This window comes from Mirounga leonina, unplaced genomic scaffold (assembly GCF_011800145.1).
Source record: "Mirounga leonina isolate KUSES-001 unplaced genomic scaffold, KU_Mleo_1.0 Mir_170, whole genome shotgun sequence".
NCBI classification, from domain to species: Eukaryota; Metazoa; Chordata; class Mammalia; order Carnivora; family Phocidae; genus Mirounga; species Mirounga leonina.
This window is the reverse complement of record NW_023270433.1, coordinates 29,209,099-29,223,992: the sequence shown is the minus strand read 5'-3', so window position 1 is coordinate 29,223,992 and position 14,894 is coordinate 29,209,099. Positions and strand designations below refer to the sequence as shown.

Here is a 14,894-nt window from a genome sequence, read left to right as displayed (position 1 = left end):
CAGAGGGTGCAGAATGGTTTGGAGGAAAGAAAGGAAAGCTACAGAGGCTATTCAAGAGTATTGCTGGGAGGAGCTAATGTCTTATGAAAAGAAGGATGAAGAAGGAAATATACTAAGGAAGGCAACAGAATCAGATGCGAAGAAAAGAGAGAGGTCCAAGACAGCCTGTGAATTCTTGTTAGAGGTGAGAGGGGACACCACCTTAGGGTATCTTTAAATATTTTGAATTTAAGGTGAGAATGAGAGATATGACTGGGAATTCCAGTTAGAAATTCCTGGTATTGCCATAGGCAAGGAAACAAATTCAGCAGTCTACACCTTGGGAAATACCCCTGTGTCGGAGTATGCTAGATCTGGTTATTTCCTCACTATTTATACCTTCTTTTGAAAATGTGCCCACTGACAAATGTTATAATGGCTACTACCTCGGGATAGTCCATTTATTCATTTATTCAACAAATATTTATTGCTATACTCATTCCTACCTCAGGGGTTTTGTACTTTGTTTTCTCTGCTTGTAATGCTCTTCCCTTAGAAATTTGCATGATTCACTTCTTACTTCATTCTCTGCTTAGGTGTCACCTCTTCAGACAGGCCTTCGTGACTAACCACGGTCATTCTCTAATCCTTGACCCTGCTTTATTTTTCTCCATTGCACTAGCCTCTACTTAAAACTATTATATTTATGTTTGCATATCTTATTGTCTATCTCCCCCACTGGAATATAAATTCTTTGAGAGCAGGAGTTTTGCTATGTTATTTACTGCTGTATTCTAAGGCTTCTATTGAACACTGAAATCTGGCCATTGCTGATTGGATTAACGGAGGACATAGAACAGGAGATGGAGGGGGAAGCAATCCATGTAGTTTGAGCTCATTAGATGTCTGCAGAATGTGAGCTAAGAGATATAAAACCCACAGATGATTAGAGGTGAAAGTCCTACCAAGTTCCGGCTATGTCCTGTCATGGTAAATCAGAACCCCATCCATGTAGAAGTTATGGCAGGGGAGAGGAAGAAGCTCCAGAGAGAAGGATGGAGCAGATGGGAAGTGAGGAGCCCAGAGAAGAGCTTCTGGGCCCCAGAGGAAGGGAAGGGAGTAGCTGCCCCTGCACTTTCCAGCAGTGCGGGCTGTCTGTGCCTCCTGCCAACTCAGCTCCTGGTCAGGTTCCTATAGTTTCCAGCACAAACCCCTCACTTTTGAGTTCCTTGCAGTGAGTCTCTTTTCCTTACAACTGCATGCCCTCCGACAGCAATAGAAATACCCAACAGAACTTTCAGTGAAGACAGAAAATGTTGTATACCTGTGATGTCAAATACCGTAGCCACTATCCACATGAGGCCACTGAGCACTTAGAGCACCTGGGACACTGACTTTTAGATTTTACATCATTTCAATTAAACTTCAGTATTCATACAGGGCTGGCAGCTACCATACTGGACAGCACAGCTCTATGATTATTACCACAAGGGGTCAAAGACAAGAAGCACAATCAGTAAAAAAAACAATGAAAGAATCAGGGCGCCTGGGTGGCTCAGTCGTTAAGCGTCTGCCTTCGGCTCAGGTCATGATCTTGGAGTCCTGGGATCGAGCCCCATATCGGGCTCCCTGCTCCGCGGGAAGTCTGCTTCTCTCTCTCCCACTCCCCCTGCTTGTGTTCCTCCTCTCGCTGTACCTCTCTCTGTCAAATAAAATCTTTAAAAAAACAAAACAAAGCAATGAAAGAGCCAAAAAAAGGAAAACCATGATGGTGCGTCCTAGAACTCAAGGAGAGGGTGCTAAACAGCACCAAAAATGACAAGAATATTAAGGAGGACGAGTCTGGTAAAGTCCCATTAGTTAACGTGTTACTGATTTTTTCGTGGGAAATACCTGGATTCAAACAACAGGAGTTAAACGAATGAAACAATCTATTCAAAGCCAAATTTTCTACCCATTAAAATAATGAAAAAAATATGACATGGGAAGATATTTATAATATGCAAGCTAAAAATCATAAAATAGCATGGTTCCCAATTTTATAATATATACACATGTCTAGATCTCTGGGTTTTGGGTTTATGGGTGATTTTTATTTTATTCTTTGGCATTTTTTAATTATTGGAATTATCCACAAAGAGCATACATTTTTAATAATTAGAAATAAAGGAGCAAAGGATACGCTTAACACAATAAAATGGCTACATCTTCTCAAGTTGCATTATAAACCAAAGTGAGAGTAAACACTACAATAATTAGCCATTCTGCCTTGCTGAAGTTAGTAAGAGTCATTCACATTTGCTTCCCCTCCCTTCCAGACATACACTTTCAGATATCTTTAAGGTTTATAACTGCAATTATAGATATGGTGGCCAAACAGCAGATTGTTGGGTCTTCTTGGAAGGCAGAAGAAGGTCTTTTCTGTGATGGATTAACCTAAATTTCCCACAGTTAAAAGACTGGGACAAGGACTGAAAGCTGTTTGAAATCCTTTTCCTGCCTTGTCAGGCTGTATTTCTAGGATGCTTGAACATAAAGCTGTACTTTAGGGACCACTAGATGGCTCTCTGTGCCTGTGACCAGGTGAAGGCACACTGGATTAACTCAGGCATGGGTTTATCATTCATTTTCAGATATACTCTGAACCATTTCCTTATGTGTGTAACACAGTATGTGAGGTGACTCAAATTAATTCCTTGTATAGCATCAAAACAAGAACAGTTCTCCATCTGAACCTATTAAATTCACAATATACAGAAGCAAATTCTTTACTTAATGGAATCCCTGTTTAAGTACCTCTGGTTGGGACCGAACAAATAGAATTCTGCAATCTGCCAGGTTGTGATTCTGTTAGATGAAGACATGCTGAGCATCTCACTTTGCTTATGGAAATTAAAAAAAAAATTATTTTTAATCTGGAGAGTATTAACCCAACTTTTGTTTGGCTTGGCTTTGAGTTGAGGCTTTCAATACAAAAAACACCAATAGTCTGTACGTAGGTTTTGCAGCCATCAAAGTGCTTGATGCTGAAAGTTCTGCTAATGACCACCCCTAACTGAGAAGAGAGTAGTGACAACACATTTCCAAGCCATTCTTAGGAATGGTACTGAAAGATGCAGACTGAGCCATTGTTTGGAACTATACAGACTCAGCCACTTGCAGAATGTTGAAAATATAAAGCTAGATTGCAAATACAAAGGAAAATACCACTTTTAAATATAGAAATAGCATCAGCTCAGAGTTGCCAAGTTTCAAAAAGCCTGTCAATTCTGAGTTTTTAGGACAAAAAAAAAAAAAAAAGGTTTTTCTCTCTCCTGTCCTTTGATGTCAATACCTAGTTGGACTGACAGTAGGGCTTTCTTTAATTATACCCAATGGTTTCTAAAAATTTTAAATGGTTTCCAAAAATTTTAAACCATTGGCCTTGAGAGAATAAAATATATCAAAATGTTACTCAAGGTTATCTGTGGACACCCTTAAGGAGTAGTGCATATATATGCATTACTTTTATAATCAAAACAGCAATAGGCATGTAAAAAGTCCCTCAAAGTTGTATGTATCAAACAGTTTTGATATAGCCAGCATTCAATAAAACACAGTCTGCCTTATGGGTATCCATTTTCTGTAAACCTCAGTATATAATAGTGCTACTGTCTCTAAACTTTTGAGCTAACATATGCCACAAGTCAGTTATATTAGTACAGATAAAGTCTGTATGAAACAGGGGAAACTTCTGAACCTTCAATCCATGTCAAATTAGACTCTCCCCTCTCTAACAACCTCATTTCCCCCAAGAAGTCTAAACTATCAACTGGCTCATGGTTCTACTGTTCCTTAAGTTTAATTCCTGGGAGACTCCTATGAGAAATTAGGGTAGTAGATAAGGCAAGAATTATGAGTTCCTCACACCAACGAACAGAAATAGAACATTATTTTTACCTCTGATGTAACTGATCTAAAAAGCCAATCATTCAGAACCAATACAAAGGAGCAACTAGTTGAAACTGGACCTCAAAGTTCACTTTTTTGCTACCCAATTTTATATACACCTAAGCTGAGGGTGCATTTCAGTGAAATGGAACTCTAAGTGGGGTTTCAAAACAGCAGTTTTCTTTGTTTTTCTTAGGTTGGTCCAAGGGAACTGGATCTCCTAAGCTTGAATATCCTGTGCATCTTGAAAATGCATATAGAGGGGTGCCTGGTTGGCTCAGTCAGTTGAGTGTCAGACTCTTTGTTTCCACTCAGATCATGATCTCAGGGGTCATAAGATGGAACCCCAGGGCCAGCTCCATGCTCAGCAGGAGTCTGCTTGAGATTCTCTCCTTCTCCCTCTGCCCCCCCCCCCACTCATGCCCTTCCTTTCTCTCGCTCTCCCTCTGGAATAAATAAATAAATCTTAAAAAAAAAAATGCATATAGAAACACTCTGGAGAGCGACCCAGAATATTTGAGTTCTTATTCTTATAATTTTAGTTTTTATTAATCTTACCATGTCAACACTTTATATCAAAAGAATGATCATTATCATAAGAACACACAGTGCTCTAGATGCTGTGCTTAGAACTTTGCATACATGGTGTCATCCTCATCACAACTTTAGGAGATAGTCATATTTTATGATCAAGAAATTGAGGCATAATTCGCAAGGTAAGATGTCTAGAAAGTTGTAAAGCTAAGAGTCAAACATAAGTCTGCTTCTCAAAAGCCTCTTCTCTTAACTCCAACTTTGTATTTCTTTCATTTATGTTCCTATTGTCTCATTTGCAAAATAAAGGTAATAAATACTATTTGTCTTGCTCACCTCACAAAGTAATTGTGAGGATAAAATGAAAAATAGATATGAAAGGACTCTGATAAATCTAAGCATACTCTACAACTTATTTTTTCCTAAAATCTATATTTTCATATTGAAGTATCAAAAGCATTGGTGAGGAAATATACAGGTAACTTATCTTTTTTCTCTTAATATTTTTAATCATGTAGGTAATACACACTTACTTTGTTTAAATAAAAGCATGGATAGGGAAAAAATGGACTTCTATTATAATTTTTATAAATAAAATTCTAGACTTCATAGTTTCCAGGACCAAGGTCATACTTTATATAAATTATATAAATTTCTTTCTGTCTCTGTGTCAATATATTTTCCTTTGAATGGGTATGTGGAACTCCATTGTAAAGATATATCATGATTCATTTAAGTCAATTCCCATTATTGGTTATTTAGTATGAAATATGCTTTTAACAATCAAACCTGACGTAGATATCTCTCTCTTTTATCCTCTTTTCTGAGTTAATTCAAAAGCAGTGATGGATCCAGTCTGTTCTTGGATTGTAGGCTAACAAATACACTGAATTTAGAAGGAGCTATAAGTCTGTCTTCTTGGTGACTTCTCTTTTCCTAGAATGCATGGCTCCTCTAGCACTCTATATGTTGTATGCATTGTTTTCTACCTCACAGGACTGTTAGGAGGATTCTGTGAGCACATTTGTGAAGAAGACTTGCAAAGTATAAATGCCATAAAAATATATATGATTGAGTTTTTTCCTAAATCTATGACTCAAATGAAAAACAATGGGGCATAATTCAGCCTGACTGAAAAAAGAAGTCATTCTGCTTAATTCTTTACCACTTGAATCCTTAAAGGCTCATCTCTACCAGTAGACCATCCCTGGCCAGCCAGATACTAGCCTTTCAGGGTGAGTATTTACTCCAACCGACACAACGAGTCCAGGTCTGTATGATCAGCTTGCTCCCTCAATGCAGGAGATCACAGTGTCCCCTGAAAGTGACTGAATCTTACATGTTCGGAAGGAGAACTGAAAATCTGGCTGAGGTGTTAGGTTGGCTTAAGGGAAGGGATGGGGCGAGAGCGGGGACAGGGAGCTAGCTTACTCCTAGTTCACCTTTTTCCCATTGCTCTTTTCTCCCACTATCCCATAAAGAAAAGATCTGAGAAAGACAAATGAGTGCCTTAAAGATTTCCGTTAGTTTGTTATTCATGCATTCACTCAAAAAGCAATGTGGCAGACGCCAAGATGTTTTTTTCCTTCTTGCCTAGTTTTATAGATTCAGCATCACATTTCCGGTGTTGTACACTTCCTCTACTTTTCTGTGTATGTGAGTGGCAGTAGCTAGAGTTGGCAGGACAAGAGACAACGAGACTTTCATCTCTGAATTTACTGATGTCACCAAAATGAACAATACCTTGCTATGAGAGCCCCCCCATGGTTGTCTAGGGCACTGGTACCCAAAGTACCTGGTTTGCAAACTCTTATCTGTCCATGATGAGATAAGGAGCTTGTGCCAGAATGAACCAACGAGAAAAACTTGCTGTGAAAATAGTATCAGATGAGCCAGTGTGCTTAGTGATATAGTGGGTGGAGGCCATACTCTCATGAACAATCTATTATTGTTAAGTTCACTTATAGGAAAAACTTACAACCGATGTGAGAAACCAACATTTCTGAAAAACCGCGGGCATCTTATTGAGGCTTCGATGGCCAAACCTAAGTCTCTAGAAACTGTGTTAGATGGTCATAGGTGAAAATTTGCCATCGGCATAGAAATAGTACCTGCGGCACATCTTCTATTTTGGGGCAAGTGCACAATGTACTTAGAAGTCTAGTTCTTTTTTTTTTTTTTTCCCTTTTCTGTGAGAGAGCTAAACCTACTTTTTTTTTTTTCTAAAGAGAAAGAAAATGAGGGATAGAGAGTAAGGTGGAGGATGAAGACATGTTACACTGTGAATCACATGCCAATTTGATTGGTAACTACTAATGAGAATTAGTGGAAAATTAGGACTTGGATGATTCTTATCAGACCAACACTTCTCTACCAGTTGTTTGGCTGACACCATAAGTTTTCCGAAAGTACTCTGTTTTCTTATCTGATTCACAAATACAAATCTGTCAGATTGGTAAGTACCTTCTTTTGACTGATAAGCATAGATGTTCAGAGACAGAGGCACTTGCCCAAGATTACATGGGCAGTGAGAGGCAGAGGAAGGCTGAGAGTCTTTTCACTGTTATTTAATGTACCTTCCATTATATTGTGCCATTTTAACCAACATGATTGGCATTTGACTGGAGGTATTCATGAAATAAAGTCTAATGGCACAAAATCCATGGTGGATTCTGCAACACCAAAAGATAAAACATTAAGGAATTAAACAATGAAACTGGTCTTCAGATGATGCAGATACTTAGTTCAGTTGATTCAATCATAAATTAACTCCAAGACAGAATAGTCAAAGAAGGTCAAGACCAAATATCCTCTATGACTAGACTGTGGCAGGCACAAGAAAAGCGGGTGAGACAGATTAATTGCCCAGTGAATGTATCTGCTAACCTTTTCTGATCTATTTATCTGGAAAAAAATTTAAGTATTGTAAAAAAAAAAACCAAAAATCCCCAAATTAAAAATAAAAACTTCCAAATTAATCCCAAGTCTCTGTACCTCAAAAGGAGTCTGTAAAAGATCACTTCTAAGAAAAGTTTTGTATCACTTGACATTTAATTTGAAATCATTTATCTTCAAGTCAGCAACAATTAGCTGCTACTATCAGCCATTCATCATGAATTACAGAAGAGTGTTTTTCCCCCGGAGGACAGAAAGCAGTGCTTTGCATGGAGCAAGTCAAGGAAAACCAATATAGTTGAGAGCAGATCTTTTAAAAATAAATGTCCTTTACTCATCCCCTAATGACACACCTGATATATAAAGTAGTCCCCCCCTTATCCGTGGGGGATACATTCCAAGACCCCCCGTGAATGCCTGAAACCATAGTAATAGTACCTATACTATAAATACTGTGTTTTTTTTCCTATACATACCTACCTACGATAAAGCTTAATTTATAAATTAGGCACAGTAAGAGATTAACAATAACAAAATAAAACATAACCATATACTGTAACAAAAATTATGTGACTATGGTCTCTCTCTCAAAGTATCTTATTGTATTGCACTCACCTTCCTCTTGTGATGAGATGAGACCATGTCTATGCGATAAGATGAACTGAGGAAGAAGACGTAGGCATGGGGCGGGGCGGGAAGCTACTCTGACCTTTTGACGTTATGTCAGGGGAGGAGAAATCACCTGCTTCCCGACAGCGGACCGCGACTGACGGTGGGAAGCAAAACCTTGGCTAAAGCGCACTACCGCCACCCCCAACTTTCTGAAACTCCGCATTATGCCACTTTGCTTTCATAAAAGTGAAAATCCCCTTCTGAATTTTTTCCATCGGGGAAAACAGGTGCTAAGGTAGGTCTTTCCTCAAAGTGAAGTGGCATTACGCGAACTGATCGAAAGCGGGGAATACTCTTCACTTTATGCCACTTTGGCTTACAGAAGGTTTCAGAGGAATGCTTTACTTTCAGATAGTGGGGGAAATCTGTACCTTAGTGGTATTACTGTTCTGGTCCCTGTATCATACAGAAGTGGCACTGTGCTAGCCAAACTAATAAATAGGCTTCGGTACTTAGCACTGTGTTGTCAGAGAAAAGGGACCATCTAAAACACTTTTATTTCCATGGGAATATATGGCTCATGAGACAGGCAAACTGTGGTTGGTATGTTCAATTGGAGTTGAAAATAGTAATACAGTCACTTTTTGTTTTTTATTTATTTTTTAAAAATTTATTTATTTGAGAGAGAGAGAGAGTGTGTATGCATGCATGAGCAAGGGGAGGGGTAGAGGGAGAGGGAGGAGAGAAGCAGACTCCCTGCTGAGCGGGGAGCCCCCGTGGGGCTCAACCTCAGGACCCTTAGATCAAGACCTGAGCTGGAATCAAGAGTCAGCTGTTCAACCAACTGTGCCAACCTGGGGCCCTGAGTCAGTTTTTGGTTGCATGGGTTTGGATCTAAGCCAATTATCTTACTCCATTAACTCTGCCTAATGGAGCCACTATGGAATTAACATGAGATATACATTTTAGAAAGAAACCTGTATCTGTCACTGAGCAGGCAAATTTCAAGGAGTTAACCTTGGAGAAACTATACCAAAACCCTAGAAGAAAAGGTGGTCTGGAATGGAAGAGAAAGAACAATTTTAGGAACTTACTATAACTTAAATGTATCTGGATCCATTTGCAGAATTATTACTTGAAGGTCATGGGAATACAATTTAGAACTAAGAAATTATCATTTTAATAAAATGAGTTAGCCTCAAGTGGAGGTTTGAGTGTGTAGCAAAGTCAGAATTTTTTAGATGGAAACGTGCTTTAATCCTATCCTATGTAGTAATGTTGTATGAAGCTTTTATTATGTAGTGATAATACATATGGTTTCTAAAAGTGGGTAGTTTATTATCTTACTGATAATGGATTTCCCTGCTTGAAGAAAGTTGGTTCCTTACAAGCTGATCATCTTATGTGTTTGTTTCCAATAAATAGTGAAATAAAACTATAATGCTTTCCTCAGGGTTTTGATCATTTCAGTGCTCTCTCTCTCCTTTCATGAGCTGTGGCAGAATACTATCAAAACCACTATTTATTAATTAAAGGTTTCATATGCAGGAAATCAACAGCCCAGAAGAAACTGAGAGAAAACACTGTTGTCACTACTGCTCCAAGCAATTTTGATTTGTCTGAATAAGAGACACAATTTTATTTTACTTGGTTGTGTGGACAAGTCCTCTTTCTTCTAGAATCCTTTATTCAGGCACTGGCCCAATCAATGTATTAGGTCACTGGGCAGTAGAATCCAAGGAGAACAGTGGCTCAATTAAGTCAATTTTATTTAATGTATAAAATGACTCTGACATTCTTCTATATTTTGAAAGTTGTTCTTTTTTTTTTTTTTTAATCATATCAGTGTATGGGAGAAAGGTCTACTTTTTAGCAGAAGCAAGGGAAAGATCAGTTATTATTTTTGCTGAAAGCAGATTATGGTCATATCCTAAAATTACATATTAGGTGACTTGGCACTGAGTTGGACATTCTTAATACAGAACATTATAGAATGACATTTAAATGATATACTAAAAGTAAGACAAGTTAGATATGTTTGAATTTAAAATACAAAGATAAATGAGAGAACATGTCAGTTGGGCAAACGAGATCTGAGTTAATATAATAATCTCCCCCTTTCAAGATGTGGGCCATGAAAATAACAGTGACAACAGTGATTTAAAATACATTTCTGAATTGAAGTACAGAAGAAACTGTGCTTGGCGGAGTGTTCATTTTATTGTCAGCTTGTAAGGGTTGTCCCTGGAAGACTGTTCCCACAGTGGTCCTAAAGCTGTGAAGTTGTCTGATTCTAGACGCTGCTTCATGGTTTCCCTAGTCCCCTTGTTGTAATGTGCTGGATGATGCACAAATCCAGCATGGAGCACAATTTCCTTTCTAACTAAGGAACACTAATTTGGGGGAAATTCTTGCTATTTAAGATCTGTCAAACAATCTACAAATGGAAAGGAGTCTGGAGACTGTGAACACTATTGGCAACTTATGAAGTATTAGGTAATAAAGAAGCAATGATGAGAAGCACGTGATGCTGACTCTTGCATTTCGTTCAATCTGATTCTGCATATATATTAATAATGATGCACCCTATGGATGCAATTTCATGTTTATAACACTTTGGCCATTGGCAGCATTGTGCACCTGTGTTTTCCCTGCCTTCCCATCTGCTGCCTACAGTCATTCAGATTCAGGTGACGGAAATGTCTTAGATAAAAGTTAATTAGCCTGCACTCTGCAGATCAAATCTCTATAGTTCAGCATTAAATAGCAATCTTCTGGGCAACTGCTGAAAGTAGCGGGTGCCCAGTCTTCCTAAGATTAAAAATGTAAGATTCATTTTTCTAGAAAAAGAAATCTTTAGTACTCTCTTGATATTTTATGCATAGATTCTATCAAACTTTTCACTTGTATTTGGCCTTACTCATTTTAGCTTTTATCTCTGTATATATATCAAAAGTGGAAGAAAAGAGATTAGAAATTTTTTTTTTCCAGCTAAAGGGATAGTGAAATGATATGTAGAGTTAGAAATTCTGCAGTGTCTGGACTCTTTTATTAGTACACTGACCAAAACTTTCCTTAGTTCCTCAATCTTTAACATGGGGCCAACACCGATTACCTATTTGTTTCATAAATACTTTGTGCAAGGCTTAATGAAGCTTGATATTTTGATAAAAATAATGCACAAAAGGCAGCAAACTCCTATTGCTGAAATAGGAGTTTGCTGCCTTTCCCGCCCTCTCTTTAAATATTTATATTATTGTCAACAGTAAATTCACAAATAGCTCCTTTTATTAAAAATATGTTCAATTTTTTAACCTATAAGAAACGAAAGCATTAGATTCTTCTTTCTTTAGTCCTAGATCACTGAGACAGAAATGAGCTGAACACAGCAACTGCATACAGCCAGTCTCTGAGCCCACATGACACAGAAAGGTAGGGACCAAAAAACCAATCCCAGATGAGTCCTCCCATCGATTTTTACGCTACCAGATAATAATTCTAATGCATTTCAATGCCCAAGCGTAATTAACCGCCCTTCTTTACCTATTGCTTCCGTACTCGTTGCAGATTTCCTATTTACTCATAGGAATTCAGAGGGCTGTTTCCTTCCGTACACCACCGCCCAAGCCTCAGGCACACCTTCTAAAGAAGTCAGAGCAGATGCAGCTCTTGGCGCCACATGCTTAGTTCCTCTTGGGAGTGAAAGACTAGCATTCTCAGGGATCTTCCATCGCTACCATCGCCCTCACCCGCAATCGTCTTTAGAAAATCCATTGCTCTCCACGCTCCTGAACTTTGACTTCTACTTCCCTCTGGCATTCACTAGGTTTCCCCAGCTGGTCAAAACAGGAGTATTTTTTACGCTTATTTCCCCCACTTCCTTTCTTCCATCTGCTACCCCTACCTCTTATTTTATTTCCATCCGCACTTACACTGTCTTATTTTACTTTTACTGAACTTCTTCAACCAACCATCTATGGATATGGTCCGATCCTTAAACAATATCAAAGTTGTAAAGCCCCAAGTCCCTCCGGACTTCACCCTTCCCCTTTCTCCCCTCCTCCCCTCCATAAGGTCCCGGCCCCCAAGTGGCGCCCCACTCCTCTCACCTGACTCTCCCGCGGAAACTCGTGGCGCACGATGCTGATCACTGGAATGTGCAGGACAGAGCTAACCAAGTCGAGCTCCATCATCTCGCCCTGGCTCTGGGGGAAGGCGAGCAGCGCCGACACCCCTTGCACCACCACGGTGTGGCACACGCTCTGCAGAAAGGAGAAAGGGTCACTGCTCCACGGCGAGCTTGGGGAGGAGAAGGGCAAGAGCGGCAGATCGCCCAGGCCCGCCTCGATGGCCATCACCACTTCCAAAGATAGGTTGTAGGGCAGCAGACCTTCCACGCGGTTCAGGTTGTCCACGGCGAAGAGGAGGGCGTCCCGAGGCCACAGGGTCTCGGCCCCCGCGCCCTCCCCGGGCTTCCGGGCGCGCGGCGGGCCCCGGCCATGCAGGGCGCTCCCCAACCGACGTGCGCCGGGCGAGGGCGCCGGGGGTCGCCAAGTCCTTGGCTCGGGCTCATCCCGCTGGGCGCCTGCCCGGCTGCGGTCCGGAGCGCGGCTGGGGGCGCGGGGGGCCGTGGTCCAGGGTTGCAAGTGCACCGCGCCCACCCTCACCGCGTGCCCGATGCGCTTGAGGATCTGGCAGGGCTGCGGGTGCGAGGAGGAGCCGGGCACCCCGGCCAGCACCAGAGCGCAGGGCGGCGGCAGCAGCAGACAGACCCTGCTCAGCAGCCACCACAAACTCAGTCTCCTCATTACTGAGATCCCCAGGGAGAAAGCGCGCCCCCTCCTGCGCCCGACTCACCCCCCTTGCAGCCGCTGCCTAAGGTCTCCGCCCCAGGTCCCGCGGGCAGCTCACTCTGAACGGCTAAGCGCCCCCAGGAGCCGAAGCGGTCTCCGGGCCATCCAGGTTGGAGCCTAGTGCGCCCAGGTCCCTCCGCCTCGCATCCTCTGCCCGCCCGGTCCCTGCGCGGAGCGCGGCAGGCGGGCGGGCCGTAGCCGGTCACCCGCGGCTTGGGCGCCCGTTCCCTGCCCGCCCCATCTGCAGGGCGGCTCGGGCACTGCGTCCGGCCCCGCGGGGAGGCTGGGCTGGGAAGCAGCCGGAGTTCCTAGGGGGGCAACGCGCTCACTTGGATTCTTTTCTTTTCCTTTTCTGCCCAGGCGAGACCCACTTATTTCCTTGGGGTCGCGCAGGAGAAGGCGTTCACGCCCCGAGTGCGAAAAAGAAGCCAAATCCTCCCTGCTCCACCGTCGGCCACCCTCTGGCGGGGCCCCCCGGCACTGGCTTCATCTTTCTTCCTGTCTCGCTACTTCCTCTCTTCCTTGCTTCGCTCCTCTTTCCGCCCTGTCGCCGCCGCCGCCGCCTGCTTCCTCGGCGGAGCGACGCGACTGGCCAGCAAAGGGTGGTTCTGCTCGGAGAGCAAAGTTCTCCCCGCCTCAGCCGGCGCCTCCCTGTTGCTGAGCCCTGGTGCCAGCCTGTCGCTTGGCTGCGCTAAACGCCCACTGATGGTGAGATTCCCGGGTGGCGCTTCCCGCGCCCCTGGAAAGTCCGCTCCCCGCAAAGGCGCCGGGTCTTGGTTTGCGAAATTCCGTGCGACGCAGGACTCTGAGCCGCGGAGAATTCCGAATTCGGAGTTGTGCCTGAGGATTCTGAATTCCAGCGGTTCACTGGGATAGGTTTTGAGAAGCTGTGACTTTAACGAGCTTCTCTTCGGTGTGTCGCTTTAAAGGTTTTTCTCGCTAAGGGCACCAAAGCCAGAATAATTTACACATGTAATCTCCTCAGCTTCCTTCTCTCGGGCACGGGGGCCTCTGCGGTTTTTAAGGATTCCCTATGTTTTTAGATTCTCAGAAGTAAAAAGTGAATTTGAAGCAATTATTTGATCAAGAAATTAAAGAGCTTCAAAATACTTTTGGAGTTTCAGGCACGATCAACAGCAGTGTCTAGTTTAGACCAAGAGTCCTCCAGACCACTGTTTCTAGTAAGTTCTTCCATTTGTATAGTAATGCAGTGAAGTCAGTGGCTTAGGATTTGGTCTCTTCCTCCAGGATCTGAATCTGAAATTAGAAGCACAATAGAGGGTTAAGGGCATGCAGTAGATTTATTTTATGCCACGGTATCCTTTAGAAGGAGATTAGGAGACACATCCTTGGGGTAAGGAAGACTGGGGAACTGCAGGTTCTGAATTTCAATACCACTTCAAGAGAACCATGACCTTGGCAATTTATTTCACCTGACCTTGCCTTGCTGTTTGGAGCTGCTAAATTGTTATGCAAATACAGCTAGCTTTTAGCTCTGGAGGGCTATTCTGATTCATGAGCTAAAGTTTCCATCATGCTTTAAATCCTTTAGCTCTCGCTAAATAAAATTCCCAAGAAGGTTGCGAAGTGAATGCTGTTTTCCTCAAAACAGACCTTTAAAGGCGTCTCAGAGTAAAACTTATCTGACAACCAAAATAACTCCTGCAAGCCTGGGGTGCCAGAAAAGAAAAGGAGTGAAAATCATAATAAAGGGTGAACCGCAAGGGAAGTGGTCCCTCCTGAGACCCTGGAGAGCATCCCATGTATGGATGCTGGAAATTCTTGCTTGCTTCAGAGGATTCTACTGATTGGGCACTGAATAAGAAAAGTATAGAATTTTGTGGTCCTTGCATTGCAGGAATACTGGGAATCTATTAATTGTGTAGTCAGAAGATGTGCTTCTTTGCGTGTGTGTGCGCATTGAGGAGTGTGACATTCCAGATGATGACCATGCCCTAGAGTGGTTATCTTAGTACTTGGCATTACATACATGTTCAAATCAGGTTCTCAAGAAAATAGATGGTGATGAAGAATAGATGGGTCTGGTGGTTAATTTGATCCTATGTTCTTTAGGCCTCTCAAGTCCATGAC

The 14,894-nt window shown here is 42.1% G+C and overlaps 1 protein-coding gene across 1 annotated transcript in view; it reads right to left on the bottom strand.

Moving 5' to 3' along the window:
- The window catches only part of GRIN3A (glutamate ionotropic receptor NMDA type subunit 3A), a 152,979-nt gene extending 139,557 nt beyond the window's left edge, over positions 1-13,422 (bottom strand). Inside the window, exon 1 of the mRNA XM_035016184.1 lies at positions 12,060-13,422. Coding sequence (XP_034872075.1) covers positions 12,060-12,758 — 699 coding nt within the window. The 5' untranslated portion in view covers positions 12,759-13,422. The remainder of the gene's footprint in view (positions 1-12,059) is intronic.
- Positions 13,423-14,894: the final 1,472 nt, after the last annotated feature.